The sequence below is a fragment of the Triticum aestivum genome, chromosome 7B, assembly GCF_018294505.1.
Source record: "Triticum aestivum cultivar Chinese Spring chromosome 7B, IWGSC CS RefSeq v2.1, whole genome shotgun sequence".
NCBI lineage: Eukaryota > Viridiplantae > Streptophyta > Magnoliopsida > Poales > Poaceae > Triticum > Triticum aestivum.
In genome coordinates, this window is record NC_057813.1 from 19594286 (window position 1) to 19611760 (window position 17475).

The 17475-nt window shown below is 47.1% G+C and overlaps 1 protein-coding gene across 1 annotated transcript; it reads right to left on the reverse strand.

The window, feature by feature from the left end:
* Window positions 1-9174: 9174 nt before the first annotated feature.
* Window positions 9175-15700, reverse strand: LOC123160439 (protein NRT1/ PTR FAMILY 2.3). The gene is made up of 4 exons (XM_044578255.1): window positions 15452-15700; window positions 15158-15375; window positions 14453-15012; window positions 9175-10134 (listed from the first exon to the last, which is right to left on the reverse strand). The coding sequence occupies exons 1-4, from the start codon at window positions 15567-15569 to the stop codon at window positions 9324-9326; spliced, it is 1707 nt and encodes a 568-aa protein (XP_044434190.1). The 5' UTR covers window positions 15570-15700; the 3' UTR covers window positions 9175-9323.
* Window positions 15701-17475: the final 1775 nt, after the last annotated feature.

The window sequence follows — 17475 nt, forward strand, 5'->3', positions numbered from 1 at the left end:
GACTTGCATTTGACACATTGCATAATAGTTGGAAATCGATGCAAAACAAGCTTAAGAGTCATGATAAGGTAAAACATGTCTTATCGGTGTCCATCGGGCATAATACCTTAACCATTTCATGGAAAAAACATAAAAGTGTGTGGCATTGCCGTCCTACAAGATAAGGTAGTCCTAAGAAGGAAAATATGTACTACGCACAAGCATAATAAATAGTTCTAAAATGAATACAACAACCAAACAAAAAGTTTATTGATCGAACTTTTAAATCTTATCACTACCTTAACCATTTCGTGGAAAAAACATAAAAGTGTGTGGCGTTGCCATCCTACAAGATAAGGTAGTCCTAAGAAAGGAAAATATGTGCTACGCACAAGCGTAATAAATAGTTCTAGAAATGAATACAATAACCAAACAAAAACTTGGTTGATCGAACTTTTGCATCTTACCAGTTATTCGACATATATGAATTGTGTGTTGCAGCATCTCCTTCCATAAAAATAAAATTAAAAATATATGTAGGATCTCCTGTACCATTATATTGTTAAAATGGATGGGTGCGGCAACATGCTCCTCTGCTCTTTTCCTCCATTTTTCTTTACCTCTCTAGGGGTTAAGCAATCGAAAGAAAAACCAATTGCTTGCTGGAGTCAACGAATTATATAGCACAATATACTATATAGTCCATGAGCGTCTTAAATTTATGTTGCTATTATCACCATCCGGGGTTTACTCTTGCTCATTATTTAGAGATTTTGCTCCAGATCATGTGGTCAATTTTCATGTATATATAGGTACACATGAAATGCAACACATAGGAGAGAATACCATGTTGCTTCATTAAGCATTAGCTCACATTGTGTGTAATGCAGACACAGTGCATGCTGTTTTTTAGTTCAGACATTCCATCTCCAAGTTATGCAGTATGGTGTTGTTTGTTCTGATATCTCTGTTTATATCATTTTTTTAGTTGGATACCAGCTCTGGTTTCTAAGATTGTGAAGCATCACATTTTCCTTCAAGTATTATGGTTGGGTGCATCTGTCCTCCAAGTTTGTAATCGGTAACAAAACGTAGTTGTTACGATGGCAAGATTTTGGAACTCCAAATATCTGATATTTCTGGTGAGATTTCAGTTCATATTGTTGAAGCTTGCTCTTGTGAGTTTTTTTCTTTGCAGGTTGTTTAACAATAACCATTCGACCTTCTTGCTTTTCTTTACTTTTAACCAATAATATAAGCGATGCTGCTATTCTAACCATATTCCAATGCATCAGCAAAGAACATTTCATAGTACAAATAGACCGGCGCAGCAACGCGCGCCAACAATGATCTAGTAGTCCATAAAAGCTTTACCCAAAACTTGAAAACTTCACAACACAAAACTCAACAGGAAATCTTATAAGCTCCGTTAGTGAAAGAAAACAAAACCACCACATAAGGTACTGCAATGAACTCATTATTTATTTATTTTGGTGTTAAACCTACTTTATTCCAACTTCCTTATGGTTTATAAACTAATTTACTAGCCATAGATGCATTGAAATAAGCAAACAACACACAAAAAACAGAATCTGTCAAAAACAGAACAGTCTGTAGCAATCTGTAACTAACGCAAACTTCTGGAACTCTAAACATCTTACCAAATAGGACGTACTGGAAAACTTGTTTATTGATCAGCAGCAAAAAGAATCAATGCAAAAGCACGTTTCTGTGATTTATTGATTTTTTTCTCGTGAGCGCAAAGTTTCTGTTTTTCAGCAGAATCAAATCAACTATCATCGTAGGTTATCCTATAGGTTCTACTTGGCACAAACACTAATTAAAAGATAAAAACACATCTAAACAGAGAGTAGATGCAAGAACTTATTAAATAACAGCAAGGAAAAATATTGGGTTGTCTCCCAACAAGCGCTTTTCTTTAACGCCCCTAGCTAGGCATTGAGATTTCAATGATGCTCACATGAAAGACAAGAATTGAAGCACAAAGAGAGCATCATAAAACATGTGATAAACAAATCTAAGTCTAACATACTTCCTATGCATGGGCATTTTATAATCAAACAAATTATTATAGCAAGCATAATTTAGCATATGCAAGGAAGTGGAAAGAAACAATAGCAATCTCAACATAACGAGAGGTAATTTTGTGACATGAAAATTTCTACAACCATATCTTCCTCTCTCATAATATTTACATGTAGGATCATAAGAAAATTCAACAAAATAACTATCACATAACCTATTCTCGATACGATCCACATGCATGCAAAGTTGACACTCTTCCAAAATAATGGGATTAACATTAACTAAAGTCATGACCTTTCCGAACCCACTTTTATCAAAAATATCATAAGATTGAACATACTCTAAATATGTGGGATCTAAAATTGACACTCTTCCAAACTCACTTTCAATATTATTGCAAACACTATTATCAATCTTATATTCATCATGGGGCATAAATAAACTTTCAAGGTTATAAGAAGAATCACCCCAATCATGATCATTGAAACAAGAGAATTTATAGCACAATTAACATCAAGAGAATTTATAGGGAAATCATTGCAATTATGCTGTTTATTCAAGGGGTTATCGTGAATCTCTTCATAAATTTCTTCATCATAATTTTCAGATTCACAAATCTTGAGCAAAGTTTCATAAAGATAATCTAGTGCACAAAACTCACTAGAAATTGGTTCATCATAATTGGATCTCTTAAAAAGATTAGCAAGCGGATGAGGATCCATAGATCTTAGGTTCTCTGTTTAGCAATAAATAAGCATCTATTCCAACCAAACGAGCAACGAAAGGGCAAGCAAAAGAGAGGAGAAGATTGGGAAAGAGAGGGCGAATAAAACGGCAAGGGTGAAGTGGGGGAGAGGAAAACGAGAGACAAATGGCAAATAATGTAAATGCGAGGGAGATGAGTTTGTGATGGGTACTTGGCATGTCTTGACTTGAGCAAAGACCTCCCCGGCAACGGCGCCCGAAATCCTTCTTGCTATGTCTTCAGCTAGCGTTGGTTTTCCCCAAAGAGGAGAGGGTGATGCAGCAAGTGTAGTGTAAGTATTTCCCTCAGTTTTGAGAACCAAGGTATCAATCCAGTAGGAGGCTCCTCAAAAGTCCCACGCACCTACACAAACAAACTGAGAACTCGCAACCACCGCAATAAAGGGGTTGTCAATCCCTTTACGGCCACTTGCGAAAGTGAGATTGAATAAAGATAGTAAGATAAGATAAATATATTTTTGGTATTTTATAATATAGATGCAAAAAGTAAAGATGCATATAAAGTAGATTGAAAGCAAATATGATAAGAGATAGACCCGGGGGCCATAGGTTTCACTAGAGGCTTCTCTCGAGATAGCATAAGTATTACGGTGGGTGAACAAATTACTGTCGAGCAATTGATAAAAAAGCGCATAGTTATGAGATTATCTAGGCATGATCATGTATATAGGCATCACGTCCATAAAAAGTAGACCGACTCCTGCCTGCATCTACTACTATTACTCCACACATCGACCGACTCCTGCCTGCATCTAGAGTATTAAGTTCATAAGAACAGAGTAACGCATTAAGCAAGATGACGTGATGTAGAGGGATAAACTCATGTAATATGATATAAACCCCATATTGTTATCCTCGATGGCAACAATACAATATGTGTCTTGCAACCCTTTCTGTCACTGGGTAAGAACACCGCAAGATTGAACTCAAAGCTAAGCACTTCTCCCATGGCAAGAAAGACCAATCTAGTAGGCCAAACCAAACTGATAATTCGAAGAGACTTGCAAAGATAACTCAATCATACATAAAAGAATTCAAAGAAGATTCAAATATTATTCATAGATAAACTTGATCATAAACCCACAATTCATCAGATCTCGACAAACACACCGCAAAAAGAGATTACATCGAATAGATCTCCACAAGAGAGGGGGAGAACATTGTATTGAGATCCAAAAAGAGAGAAGAAGTCATCTAGATAATAACTATGGACCCGTAGGTCTGTGGTAAACTACTCACAACTCATCGGAGGGGCAAGGATGTTGATGTAGGAGCCCTCCATGGTCGATTCCCCCTCCGACAGAGTGCCGATGAAGGCTCCAAGATGGGATCTCGCGGAATTTACAGAAGGTTACGGCGGTGTAAATTGTGTTTCGTGGTGCTCCTGGATGTTTTCGGGGTACGTAGGTATATATAGGAGGAAGAAGTACGTTGATGGCTGCCCGAGGGGCCCACGAGACAGGGGGGCGCGGGCCCCTATCTCGTGGGGTCCTCGGGAGCTTCTTGACTTGCACTCCAAGCTCTCCGGATCACGTTCGTTCCAAAAATCACGCTCCCGAAGGTTTCATTCCGTTTGGACTTCGTTTAATATTCCTTTTCTTCGAAATACTGAAATAGGCAAAAAAACAGCAATATGGGCTGGGCCTCCGGTTAGTAGGTTAGTCCCAAAAATGATATAAATGTGTAAAATAAAGCCCATAAACATCCAAAAGGGGTAATATAATAGCATGGAACAATCAAAAATTACAGATACGTTGGAGACGTATCATCTGGCGCGGCGACTCATCAACGAGGGCCCGATGGCCACGACATTTTCAACATAGCACGGGGGCCGTCGGCGGTGTCGTTCCAGATGCCGCCACCGCTCCCGGTAAGTGGTCAGTCTGATTCCCTCTTGTCTCCGTCTATGATCTCCCGGTTTGCTCATGCGAGCCAGATGCTCACTAGATTGGGCCAAGCACACCTGTCTATTTCATTTCCTCAGTTCACGGGAGAGAATCCGAACCTCTGGAAAACCCTGTGCGAACAGTATTTTTCCATGTTCAGCATTCACACCGCTTTTTGGGTTCCGATGGCGGTGCTCAATTTTTCTGGGACTGCATCAATTTGGCTGCAGACGATCCAGAAGCGACTGCCCGAGTTTGATTGGGACGCATTTACCTCCCTGTTGTGCACCCGTTTTGGGTGGGATCTCCACCAAATGTTGATTCGCCAGTTCTATACTGTGCGACAGACCACTTCAGTAGCTGATTATATTGAAAATTTTGAGATGATCATTAATCACTTGAGTTCATATTCTGATTCTATCCATCCTTACTATTTTCTCACTCGTTTTGTGGGGGGATTGAGGACCGATATCCGAGCAGTGGTATTGGTTCAGAGACCCCCCGATCTGGACACGGCATGCTCATTGGCACTCTTGCGGGAGGAGGTGTTGGGCGGCACTTTCGGTTCCCTGCCCAGACCGCCTAACGCGGCAGTCCCGCTACCGCTACCGCCACCTCCAAGCCGCCCCGCACCCATCGCGGGGGCGATTGATCGACGTGGCACGGACGCGGCGCGTGCCGAGTCTACCAAGCTCAAGGCGTTGCAGGATTATCGTCGCGCCCGCGGCCCGTGTTTCAAGTGCGGCGAAAAGTGGGGGCACGATCACGTCTGTCCCACTTCGGTCTAGCTGCACATCATCGAGGAACTTCTGGGCGTCTTCGGCATCGACAACACCATCGACAAGCAGCTACCACCACCGGAAGACACATTCATGGCTATCTCCCCCTCGGCCGTGTTCGGAGGCGTGTCACCCAAAGCGTTCCAGTTGCGTGCATGGATCCAAGGCCGTGAGGTACTCATGTTGGTGGACTCCGGTAGCACCAACTCATTCATTGATCAGGAGCTCGCGACGAGCTTGTCCGGCGCGCGCCCTCTCCCGCGCACCTATCGTGTTCGCGTGGCGGACGGGGGTGAACTTCTTTGCTCTGCAGTGGTTCCAGCCTGCGAATGGTGTACCCAGGGACACAATTTCCGCACAGATCTGAAGGTCCTCGCCTTGGGCACGTATGACGCAATCATTGGCATGGACTGGCTGGAAGTCGATAGTCCCATGACAGTGGACTGGCGTGCCAAGTCCCTGGAATTCCAGTCTCCGTTGGGCAAAGTCAATCTGCAGGGCCATGAAGCAGAATCATCGACCTGCCTACTCATCAACGCGGTGCAGCTATAGAGTTCATGTAAAAACAAGGCAGGCAGTCATATTGTGCATATGTGTCCCATATTTGAAGATCAAATGGAAGGACGGCCTATTCCTGAGTGTCTGCAACCCATTCTAGATGATTTTGTCGATGTGTTTGGAGAACCAGAAGGTTTGCCACTAAAGCGCTCGTGTGATCACAAGATACCCCTTCTGCCAGGAGCTCAGCCTTTTATTATAAGAGCATACGGACACAAGCCGGAGCAAAAAGACGAGATAGAGTGACAAGTTACAGAGCTCTTGAAATCAGGGGTGATCCAAGCCAGCAACAGCCCCTTCTCATCTCCTGTGATCTTGGTCAAGAAAAAGGACAGCACATGGAGAATGTGTGTCAATTACAGATAGCTCAACACTCTCATATGTGTGGCGAAGTTTTCGGTCCCTATAATTGAGGAATTGTTGGACGAACTACAAGGGGCTCAGTGGTTCTCTAAGTTAGACCTGCGAGCAGGGTATCACCAGATACGGATTGCTGAAGGTGATGAGTTCAAAACAACATTCCAGACCCACTTCGGGCAGTTTGAATTCAAGGTGTTATCGTTTGGCCTGGCGGGGTGCCTAGCCACCTTCAATGGCGTGTTGATGTTCTTCGATGACATCCTAATTTTCAGCCACACACTCTCTGAACACAAGGAACATCTTCGGCAGGTCTTGGATCTGTTGCGCAGGGATCAATGGAAAGTCAAACTGAGAAAGTGTGTGTTCGGTCAACAACAACTAGCATACCTAGGGAACGTCATCAGTTCCAAAGGGGTGGCTACAAAACCAAGCAAGGTCAAAGCTGTGGCAGAGTGGCCAACACCGAGCAATGTCAAAGAAGTCTGAGGCTTTCTGGGACTTGCAGGCTACTATAGGCATTTTATCCGGGACTTTGGGATGCTCCCACGACCCCTGTTCAATCTGCTCCAGAAAGGGATGCCTTTTGTCTGGACTTCCATCACAGAGCAAGCATTCCAGGCCTTGAAGAAACAACTGATCGCAGCCCCAGTCCTAGCCTTGCTAGACTTCTCTCAGCAATTCGTCATTGAGACTGACGCCAGCGACAAAGGGGTGGGGGCAGTCCTTCAGCAACGCGTTCACCCAATAGCTTTCATGAGCAAAGCTCTCTACCCGCGATACCAGGGACTATCTGCTTACAAGAAGGAGTACTTAGCAATCCTTGTAGCAGTGGACCAATGGAGACCTTACCTGCAACACGCCGAGTTCCTGATCCTCACTGACCAACGCAGCCTTGTGCACTTAGAGGAGCAGCGACTGACCACACCAATGGTAGCAAAAGGCCTTCACAAAGCTCTTGGGGTTGCGATACTGCATCAAGTATAAGAAGGGTTCAGACAATTCAGCTGTCGATGCCCTCTCTTGAGCAAAACCATATGAGATGTTATTTGCTATTACTAGTTGCCAGTCGGCTTGGTTGGAGGATGTTGTCAACAGCTACAATGCCAACCCTCACGTGCAGAAGCTGCTCGAGCAACTAGCCATTCGCCCTGGCCCCAAGAAAAGATTCAGTCTGCACCAAGGCGTCCTTAGTTTCCGAGACCGCATTTGGCTTGGGGGATCAACGGCTCTCCAGCAACGCATCATCTCAGCATTCCACGACAGTGCTTTTGGTGGTCACTCGGGGTTTCCGATGACGTACAAGCATGTGCGTCGGCTATTTGCATGGCCCAAGATGAAAACCCACATCAAGCAATACGTTGCCTGCTGCCCAACTTGCCAACAAGCCAAATTGGATCGCGCGGCTTCCCCAGGACTGCTCACACCCTTTCCAATTCCCTCATGGCCCTGGGAGGTCATAACAATGGACTTTATTGATGGCCTACCAAAATCGGGAAAGTACAACTGCTTGCTGGTTCTGGTGGACAAGAAGACTCGATTTGCTCACTTTTTGCCCCTGGCGCACCCGTACACTGCAGCAAAGGTGGCCCAGCTCTACATGTCACCGATCTACAAGATCCATGGGTTCCCGGGTGCCATTGTCTCTGACCGCGATCCGGTGTTCACCAGCCACTTTTGGCGAGAGCTGTTTCGATGTGCAGGCACTGAACTGAGGCCGAGTACTGCTAATCATCCACAAGCAGACGGGCAAACCGAGCGTGTCAACCAGTGCCTGGAGACTTTCCTTCGCTGCTTTACGCACACATGCCCAAGGCGCTGGAGTTTCTGGGTCCCTCTTGCCCAGTTCTGGTACAACACTTCTTCGCATTCTGCTATTGGGATGTCAGAAACAGCAGTGTCAGTACCATCCCTCCAGGCGTGGCTAGAGGAGCGTCGCGTGGTTCAAGATCTCATCCAACAACACCTTCACAGAGCTCGGCGGTGCATGAAACACCAGGCTGACAAGAAGCGTTCAGCCCGGACATTTCAAGTGGGCGATCAGGTATACTTGAAGCTGCAACCATACATTCAGACATCGGTTGCCCCCTGTACCAACCACAAGCTGTTGTTTAAGTTCTACGGACCGTTCTCAATCATCCGCAAGATCAATGACGTGGCCTACGAACTCCAACTGCCGGCTTATTCCACGGTGCACCCGGTTTTCCATGTATCGCAACTCCGCCAAGCTCTTCTACCAGGTACTGCTGTTACTCCCGTGCTCCCTGTTTGCACTGATGATTTGATGGTGCCTGTGGAGATCCTTCAAACAAGATGGCACAAGAGAAAAGGGACGGTGGTCGAGCAAGTCCAAGTTCGCTGGTCCAACCCTTCAACCATGGGTGTCACCTGGGAGGATAAAGAAGCCCTTCACGCTCGTTTTCCTCTGACAGCGACTTGGGGGCAAGCCGCTGGTCAAGGAGGGAAGGATGTCAGCGTCTCTGACGTGGACCCAGCCCATGGTGCACGGCCCAAGCGTGCACGCGTGGCCAACAAGCGAGTGCTGGGCCCGGAGTGGGTGACAGCGGCCCAGTCCCACACGGCGACTACTTAACCCTCAGCCTCCAGAAGCACAAGCATCCAGTGGATCACGAAGGAACCGGCGGCGGCTACCCATTCCCCTTTCCTCGAACCCTAGTTCTTTCCCCACCATTCTTGTAACCAAATCAAGTCTGTATTTGAGAGATAGTGCTGTTAATCCATAGAACCTTAAGAGAGATCCTATCAGAGATGGTAGCATGCATTTAGTTGGAAGCTCATCAAAATCAACACAGTAATAACATATCTTCATAAACCAAGGCAAACCACAGTTGGAAGCTTCGTATCTCTGCCAAACTGATCGTTCATCACACCCAAAGCAAGCACACAGACGCCATGCCATATATAGCAACGATTGTTGTCTCCTGAGCTTGAGCTACTTGCCGATGTTCTGGTACCTGTAGAGCTTCGCGCACGTAAGGAAGTAGCCGAAGTTGAGGGCGACGAGGAGGGTGAGAAGCCAGTAGAGGTTCTCCAGCTTGGAGGCGTTCATGTTGTCCGGCAGCCAGGTGGTGGCGCGCTGGACGATGTTGACGAGGGCGGTGCTCAGGTAGAACCCCAGCGCGACGATCATGGCCATCATGCCCGTGGCCGTGTTCTTGAGCGACGGCGGGAACTCCTGGTAGTACAGCGTCACCTGCGCCGGAAAGTGCAGCGCCTCCCCGGCCCCGGCCACGGCGAACGGCAGCACCAGCCACATGGCCGACAGCGGCGACACCCACGCCGGATCGCCCTCCTGGCCGTGCGCGCGCACGGTGGCGGTGCGCTCGCGCTCCACGAGGGACGACGCGGCCATGCTCAGCACGGTGAGCGCCTGGCCCGCGCCCACGCACTGCAGCGGCGTCGGCGTGTGGCCGGTCACCCGCCTCCAGAGCGGGAGCAGGACCCGGTCGAGGAGCCCGAGGAAGATGACGACGGAGATGAGGGAGCCGACGATCATCGAGCCCGCCGGCACCGTGAAGGGCCCGACCGCGCGGTCCATGACGAGCGCCTGCAGGACGGTGAAGTTGATCTGCACGCCGATGGCGACGCTCAGCACGATGGCCGCGCTCCAGATCGGCAGGATACGCAGCACCGTCTTGAAGTCCTCCACCTGCTGCACAGTGCACAGGCGCCACGGCCGGAGCACCGAGCCGCTCGCGCCGTCCACGTCGCCGTCCGTGATCACCGCGGCACGGTTCAGGAAGCTGCACGCGAGCGGTTAGCGTGGAATTAAGCGGATGTCATTGTAGTGGATGTCATTGTCGTGGATGATTTCTCAATTATATGACCATCCATTAGTTGTTAAGATCTTCATTTCATCCATCTTAATTAATCGCGATCATTTGTAGTTGCAGTCGTTGAGATTCGGGTGACGTCACACTTGATGCTTTCATTTCGAAATGTTATAATCTAACCTCCATAACCTTGCTTGCATTATACAGTAGTACTCAAGTTTGTGGGTGAGACTAATTTGCCGAGCTGAATTTTCAATTACACTGACATTTTGGTTCTATAGAACGCACGTGAGCATATAAATTATAAATCTATGATCGTCTAAGCTCTTGGTACTGGACTTCTCTTTTATCACTCAGAACTGGTAGCATATATTGTAGCCTCCTCCGGTGCATAGCGCTTAGATGAAGTGCTAAGTGCACAGAAAAGTCTAGCAGCTCTGCTCTTTAATGCATAAGTGATTAGCTTCTCGTTGCTAAGTTTTTTCATTTAGTGAGTTGTAAACAGTAAACTGTGCTTTAATCTAGGTACATGGTACTTATAAATAGTACTCCCTCTGTAAACTAATATAAGAGCGTCTTATATTAGTTTACGGAGAGAGTACTTTATATTTGTGTGTGAGACTAATTTGCCGAGCTGAAATTTCAGTGACAATGATAATTTGGTTCTTGGATCCATGTAAGCTTAAATTATACTCCCTCTGTCTCAAAATAAGTACCATGGTTTTAGTTTATTTTTTTTCATTTATTTTAGGATGGAGGGAGTACTCTTTTTGGCCCGTCTCTGGTCATATTGTTTTATTTTATTAGCTTTTTAGAACCGATATTCTAACTGATGAGCTAGTGCATTCCTTTACTAGCTACCGCCTAGTAGCTAATACACTACTTTTCTGCATACAATCTTGGTATCCAGGATATGGACGGGCTAAAAGTTAGATGGTTTGTAAAGCCAATATTTTTTGTGCCTGGAGAGTTTACTAATCAAGAAAATTAAGCACCATTAATTTGTGTAGCATGGTCGTCTGATAATATGTCCATGTCTTTGCTTCAATGATCACCATATGATAAGATTTTTATAGCTCGATGGTGGGAGTTAACTTGCCCTGGACAGGGACATCAAGGCAAACCATTGCCCCACACATACCCAACACTGGCCCCGTTATGCTCAAAACCAAATTTGTGTAGATTTAATATTGGATTTATGTCACATTTTATAAAACTCTAGATAACCACCAATACGGACAGATGAAAAGTAGACTACTACAAAAACCTACAAATTGTGACGAGAATATTTCCATTTTCAGTTTGCATGAAGATGAGGAAGAGAGGCTAATGTAGCAATAACAGTGATGTGTCTTTTTCCGTGGAGGTTATAACCTTCTCACGATATTGCGATGTTCTAACATATGCAATTTTCTCCACAACCTCTTAAAGCATCACTAGCCCTTCATCTAAATTTAATCCCCTAAACTTATCCCAAAACCTTAACTCCCCAAATTGAAGGAACAAAAAACTAGGCGGCACCTATTCCTTCCCTTGAACTTAACTCCTCAAACGAGCTCAACCCCACATGGAAGTCTCTCTCCGTCTTGTTCTTCCTTCCCTTCTTCTTCTTCGGTTCTTCCTTAAGGCATGGTCTTGAGTTTACACGGTCAATGATGACTTATGGCCAGTAGATATCCTGGAGCTAGCTAGGACCTAAACGTACGCCCGCGAGGAAGGAGTCGGGAAATTCAGCGAAACTTGTCATACAAGAATCACAGTTTGAGCACTCTTTCTTCCGAATGGGTTCTTCTCCTCTATGTTCTCCTGCTGGCAAAAAGGTTTGATCCGGGATGTAATGATTCGTCAAAATTGGAGATGGTGCCCGACGACCATGTTTTCACTATACATACTTTTCTTTGTAGGTGTTTCTCTCTAGAGGATGATATGCCCGTGGCCAGGGATGACACGAAGGAGCGCAACAGTTTCCAGGTACGATGTGGAAGATGCGAAATCAAAGAAAATCCTCATCGGAATCTTGCCGAAGGTCGGAGTGGGTGCATGGGCGTTAGGACTCAGGACCATGGCCAGGGAGGGGCAGGTAGGAGTGCCGTCGTGGAGTTGGCGGAGGAGAGAGAGTGAGTCGCGGGACGAGAGAGAAGGTATTGATAGAGGGGAAAAAAGTATTACAAGATTTTAGGGAAGTGTTAGAGATGGTCTTATTACACAAAAATGAATATCTAACCTACATATGTTGTTTTCATGGGCAAAAGTATTTAAATCGAGGATAAATGTTCTCCACCGATGTTGAAAGGTATGGCTCCACGGGTACTTATATCTGACAGAACATATTCTCAAATATTGTGCTGTCGGACGGAGGAGACAAGGAAAGGGAGCCGTAGCCACTCCAAGGAAACATTAATATTCTGAGTGGACGTGGTAGCTATAGCATTTTGCACCAAAGGTGTCAGGGTTGTGTACGATCCAACAATGTCCATGCGCGCAATCGTTGAGGATTGTGCGCCATCGGTTGTGGCACAATTGTGCTATGCAAATGGCAGGAATATATGTATGCACATCTCAGAAAAGATGGCAGGAACATATGCTAGCTAGATGCCCGTGAAAGGATAAGCACGGTTGGTATGATTTTAGCCACAGAGAGTACGTGCTTATGATCGTGGCCTTGCTTGTTTTACTTGTATGTCAAGCTACGTAGGTGCAGCAGGGCCCTTTTGCACATACTGTTGTTACTCGATCGAGGATGGGCCGGTACAATACAAAAGCACCTCCTAATAACAACAGAAAATCATCGTGAGCTGCACTATGCTCTCGGTAGTTGGTCAGCCTTTTATGGTGGAATCTGCTCATCTAAATTCAAGTTCTAGAATCTAGACTTAACGTGAGCGTGTTTTCTGAATTTATTTCAGGATTTAACGGTTTCATTTTTTAGTGATGAGTGATTTGCTATCGACCGTGTTGCGCTTGTGGGGGCTTCGTCAATGTTAAGATTTGTTGCACAGTCTCTTGCGATGCTGAATATTATGTGCATGTAGGTCTTCATTGAGGTGAATTATTGCACGTGTTCGTGAAAAACTATTTGCACCATAGGTTTCCAAAATTGGCCTCGATCTATTAAAATGTAATCGGAAATGTTAACGCCTACACGTGTGGGCATTAGCCAACTCACCCACACGTCTCCATCACCGTCCAGTAACTTCTGCACAGATCTTGGCACGAATTAGCTGATTTTGTATGCCACGTAGGACAACTCGTGTGTGTGGTGTGTGAGAGAGGTCGCCCACATATCCGTTTTACCATACGGAGTGACCGGTGTGTGGGCGTTCAGCAGTTCGCGCCACACGCCACTTTGCACGCGCACACAAGGGCTAGTGTGTGGGCATTTGTCATCTCGCCCACACGTCCGTCTCCTCTCCCACACCCAAGCTGCTAGTTGCCATGTGTTTTCGCAGCGCACATGGCAACTGCCCCTAGTGTGCTTTATAAGCAGGTGGCAACTCTTTTTTTTTACCCGAGTTGCCATGTGTTTTTGCAGGGTACACGGCAACTGCCTAGTGTGCACGTAAGCAGATGGCAACTCTCTTTTACCGAGTTGCCATGTGTTTTTGCATGGTACATGGCAACTGCCCCAACGTGCACGTACATGGCAACTGCCCTAACGTGCACGTAAGCAGATGGCAACTCTTCCTTTTTACATGGCAACAGCCCTAGCATGCTTGTGAGCACATGACAACTCTCTCAACTGCCTAGTGTTAGTATGTGGCAACTCCTAAAATTATGAAATCATGGCAACTACATTAGATCAGACCATACATGGCAACTGCAGTTGAGCAACCATGGCAACTGCAGTTGTCTGACATGGCAACCGTAGTTCAGCGACATGGCAACTGCAGTTAAACGAACATGGACGAGGGTCTGGACCATGGCAACTGCGGGCGCACGGTGGGCGTCACGCGTGGCGTGCGGGACCAGGAGGGTACGAGGCCTGACATACGGGCGTGTGGGCGTTATCAACTTCGCCCACACACACGAATGTGAGAGGGTTCGGGAGGGAAAAAAAGAGGTGTGTGGGCATTAGTTGTTTTGCCCACACGTAGATGTGTGGGGTGGTTGCTGTCCATGCCACACGAGGCGTGTGGCACAACTACCCGATACACCACACGTGTGGCAGTTATCGGGACCCAATGTAATTTCTGATGTAGTGGGGTGGATTATATAACTATTACTTTTGTTTGGGAGTAGATTCAGCATATAATACGCTCATGCATGTGCATGTCAAATCTTTTCTTACCTAAAGCTGTCGCTCGGAGGAAGAACACCGTCGCCGCCGGTCTTGCTATCGTCGTCACCGCTACGTAGCCCATAGTAAAACTTCAGCTCCCCCGGCGCCACGACACTAACCTTCCTCTTCCTCGCGGCGGCGACGACCACCCTGGCAATCCCCGTGAACGGGCTGCCCTGAGCGACGGGCTGCCGGTAGTACCGCGCACCGAGGAGCAGCGCGGCCAGGCCGACCACGCTGGCGGCGCAGGAGACGCCGAAGCCGAGCGTCCAGGACACCGTGTCCTGGACGTAGACGATGACGGTGGCGCCGAGCACGGAGGAGGCGTAGAGGAGGATGAAGTACCAGTTGAAGAAGACGTCGCGGTCGGCGGCCGCCTCGAACTGGTTCGCGCCCATAGTCGCCTGGTTGAACCGCGCCCCCGCCGCGCCCAGGCAGAGCAGGAACACGGCAGCGTAGAGCGCCGCCATCTGCCCCGTGGTCGCCTGCTCGCACGGGCTGGCGCCGGGCTGGCACGCCGCCGGCCGGAGACCCGGAAGGCTCGCCGTCAGCGTGAACATCACCAAGGACTGCACGCACGCATGTATGAGGGAAGCAAAAGCTTAATATGATGTCGACACAAACACCGATCGAGATATATGCATGTGCACACGCGCGCGCGCGCAGATCGATCATCCGTCCTTTGATTTGGAAGGAAGTTGGTGGCTTAATTACCAGGACGGACGTGGCCATGGCGATGGCGACGATGGGGTAGCAGCCGAAGAAGGCGTCAGCGACGATGGCGCCGGCCACCGGGGCGACGCTGATGGAGCCGGCGATGATGGTGGAGATCTGCGCCGCGTCGACGCTGGGCACGTGGTACTCCGTTATCAGGTAGACCACCATGTTGGACATGGCGCCCCCGCTCGCCAACCCGAGGCACAGTATGGCCACTGCAAACATCACTCAAACTTGTAAACTCTAGTTTCCTTGAGAAACTCGTGATCATCAGGGAGCTGAGGCACAAACCTGCGAGGAAAGGGAAGGTGATCCATCCCCCCTTCCTCTTCGTGAGTTCCTTGAGGGACTCGTGATCACCGGAGCTGAGGCGCCGAGGCTCCTCCTGCTGCGACCCGTTGGTCTCCATGCCGTCTCTGTTGCTGTGTTCTTTCGCCCTTGCAATGATTGAGCTAATTCAGCTAGCTCGCCCAAAACAGTTATATATAAGAGCGCAAGCGTGAGTGAGTGCGACTACTGTGTGAGTATGTGTAGTGAGACTGAGGCACTAGCTAGCAAGCTTATTATGGACGCAGACGTTTGGTTCCTAGATGTATCTACATCCTATATAAGAAAATTAGTAATTCAACAAAAAGTCAAAAAATTCTGAAAATATCTTTGAAATAAACTTGACATTGCATTGTACTTGTGAGAAAAAATCCACGAAAAGAAAATTCCCCTTCGACTTCTTTTAAGAAAATACAAATTTGTACCTAAAATAGTGTGAATAGTGACCTATAATATCAAATAAATTTTGTCTTTTCGCCCTGAAGTCAACGTTGGTTTTTTTTCTTAAAATTTTTTATACTAGTGCAAAATTAAGTCAAGTTTATTCTAAAAAAACTTCTAAACTATTTTGACTTTATGTTTAATAACTATTTAAAAAAATCTTCATATAGGATGTATATACAATCCAGTCCGGAAGTTTCTCGCTTATTATATACTCACACTATCTCTAGGAGGGCTGGTGATTGTAACTAGACTGGTAGACGGTGCAGTTGGCCAGCCATCTCCTTTAATAAGACAAAACAATCTATCACGGAGAGCAAGTTAGAGGTCCACGTCTGACTCGTGTGGACAATAGTCTTGTCTACCGCTACAACCAGCTGTCAGTGATCCTGCTTTTTCAAAAAGATCAACTATTGAATATTGATATATGTTAATTTGCTGGTAGCAAACCGGGGGCAAATTAAAAATCAGAACTTCTTAGTACTCTCATGTCGATTTTACAAGACTTGTTGGTTTGACTTAAGTCAAACTTGTTTAAATTTGAGCAGGTTTATGATATTAACATCTACAGCTTCATATAAACACCATATAAAAATATAATTCATTTCATATCAAGTGGCAAATGTTTGGTGTCGTAGACGTTAATGTTGATAAATTCTACATAGTGGCATCAAACTGAAAAGGATTTGATTTAGGACAGACAAACGGAGCTTTGTAAATTCATCCGTAGGTATAGTGCCCTGATTTTATATCCAAGGCATAATGCGTAGCCTTAGAGCATCTACAACCGGATCCCTCAGACTCGTCTCAAACGCCCAGACAGGCCGTCCGGTCACGATTTTTTGACCTAGACGGGCTCTCAAACGGCCCTCAAACGCCCGGGCTGACCGGCACCCTCATATCCAGCTCAAATATGGGGCGCCCGACACGCCCATCACGTCGGACCCGACAGCCCGACCCCACTCCAAATTGCACCAAATCCACCAAACATTTCCTCCTCCTCCCGCCACCCTTCAATCATTCCCGCGCCCGGACCCTCGCCGACCTCCACCCTTGCTCCCAATCCTCACCTCCGGTCCCCGTCCACCACCAGAGATGTCGTCCAGCCTGAGCCACACCGCCGCGACGGAGACGCAGTCCGCCTCGTCTGTGGGAGGCGTAGTGTTGTCGACGATGACTTGCAAGGCGGAGAACGTCGCCCGCAAGTTGCGGCAACACCGACAGCGAGAGAGGGAGGCGGCGGCGGCGCAAGGAGGTTCGGACATGGTGGAGCAGTTGTCTACTCCGCCGCGCTCGGATCCCCAAACCCCTTCCCTCCGAGCGCCTAAGCTGATTACGTTGTCCGCCCCTTTGGGACACAGGATGATCCGAGCGCCGGCTAGGCCATTCCGGAGAGTTTTTCGCGCATGCAGATGCCGACGGTTGACGTGTGTGACTCGCCGCAGCTCGTTCGGGCGCAAATGAGCATGGGCTCCGGCAGTGCCCGGACTGCCCTCAACATGTTCGACAGAATGACCGAACAAGAGTCGGTACGTTTTCTTTACTCT

Bases quoted from the DNA above. Each gene is read 5' to 3' on its own strand.
- LOC123160439 (XM_044578255.1), bottom strand. From the start codon at position 15,569: ATGGAGACCAACGGGTCGCAGCAGGAGGAGCCTCGGCGCCTCAGCTCC. The intron at 15,376-15,451 runs GTTTGTGCCTCA...TGATGTTTGCAG, and splicing joins CACCTTCCCTTTCCTCGCAG to TGGCCATACTGTGCCTCGGG. The intron at 15,013-15,157 runs GTAATTAAGCCA...GCGTGCGTGCAG, and splicing joins CCATGGCCACGTCCGTCCTG to TCCTTGGTGATGTTCACGCT.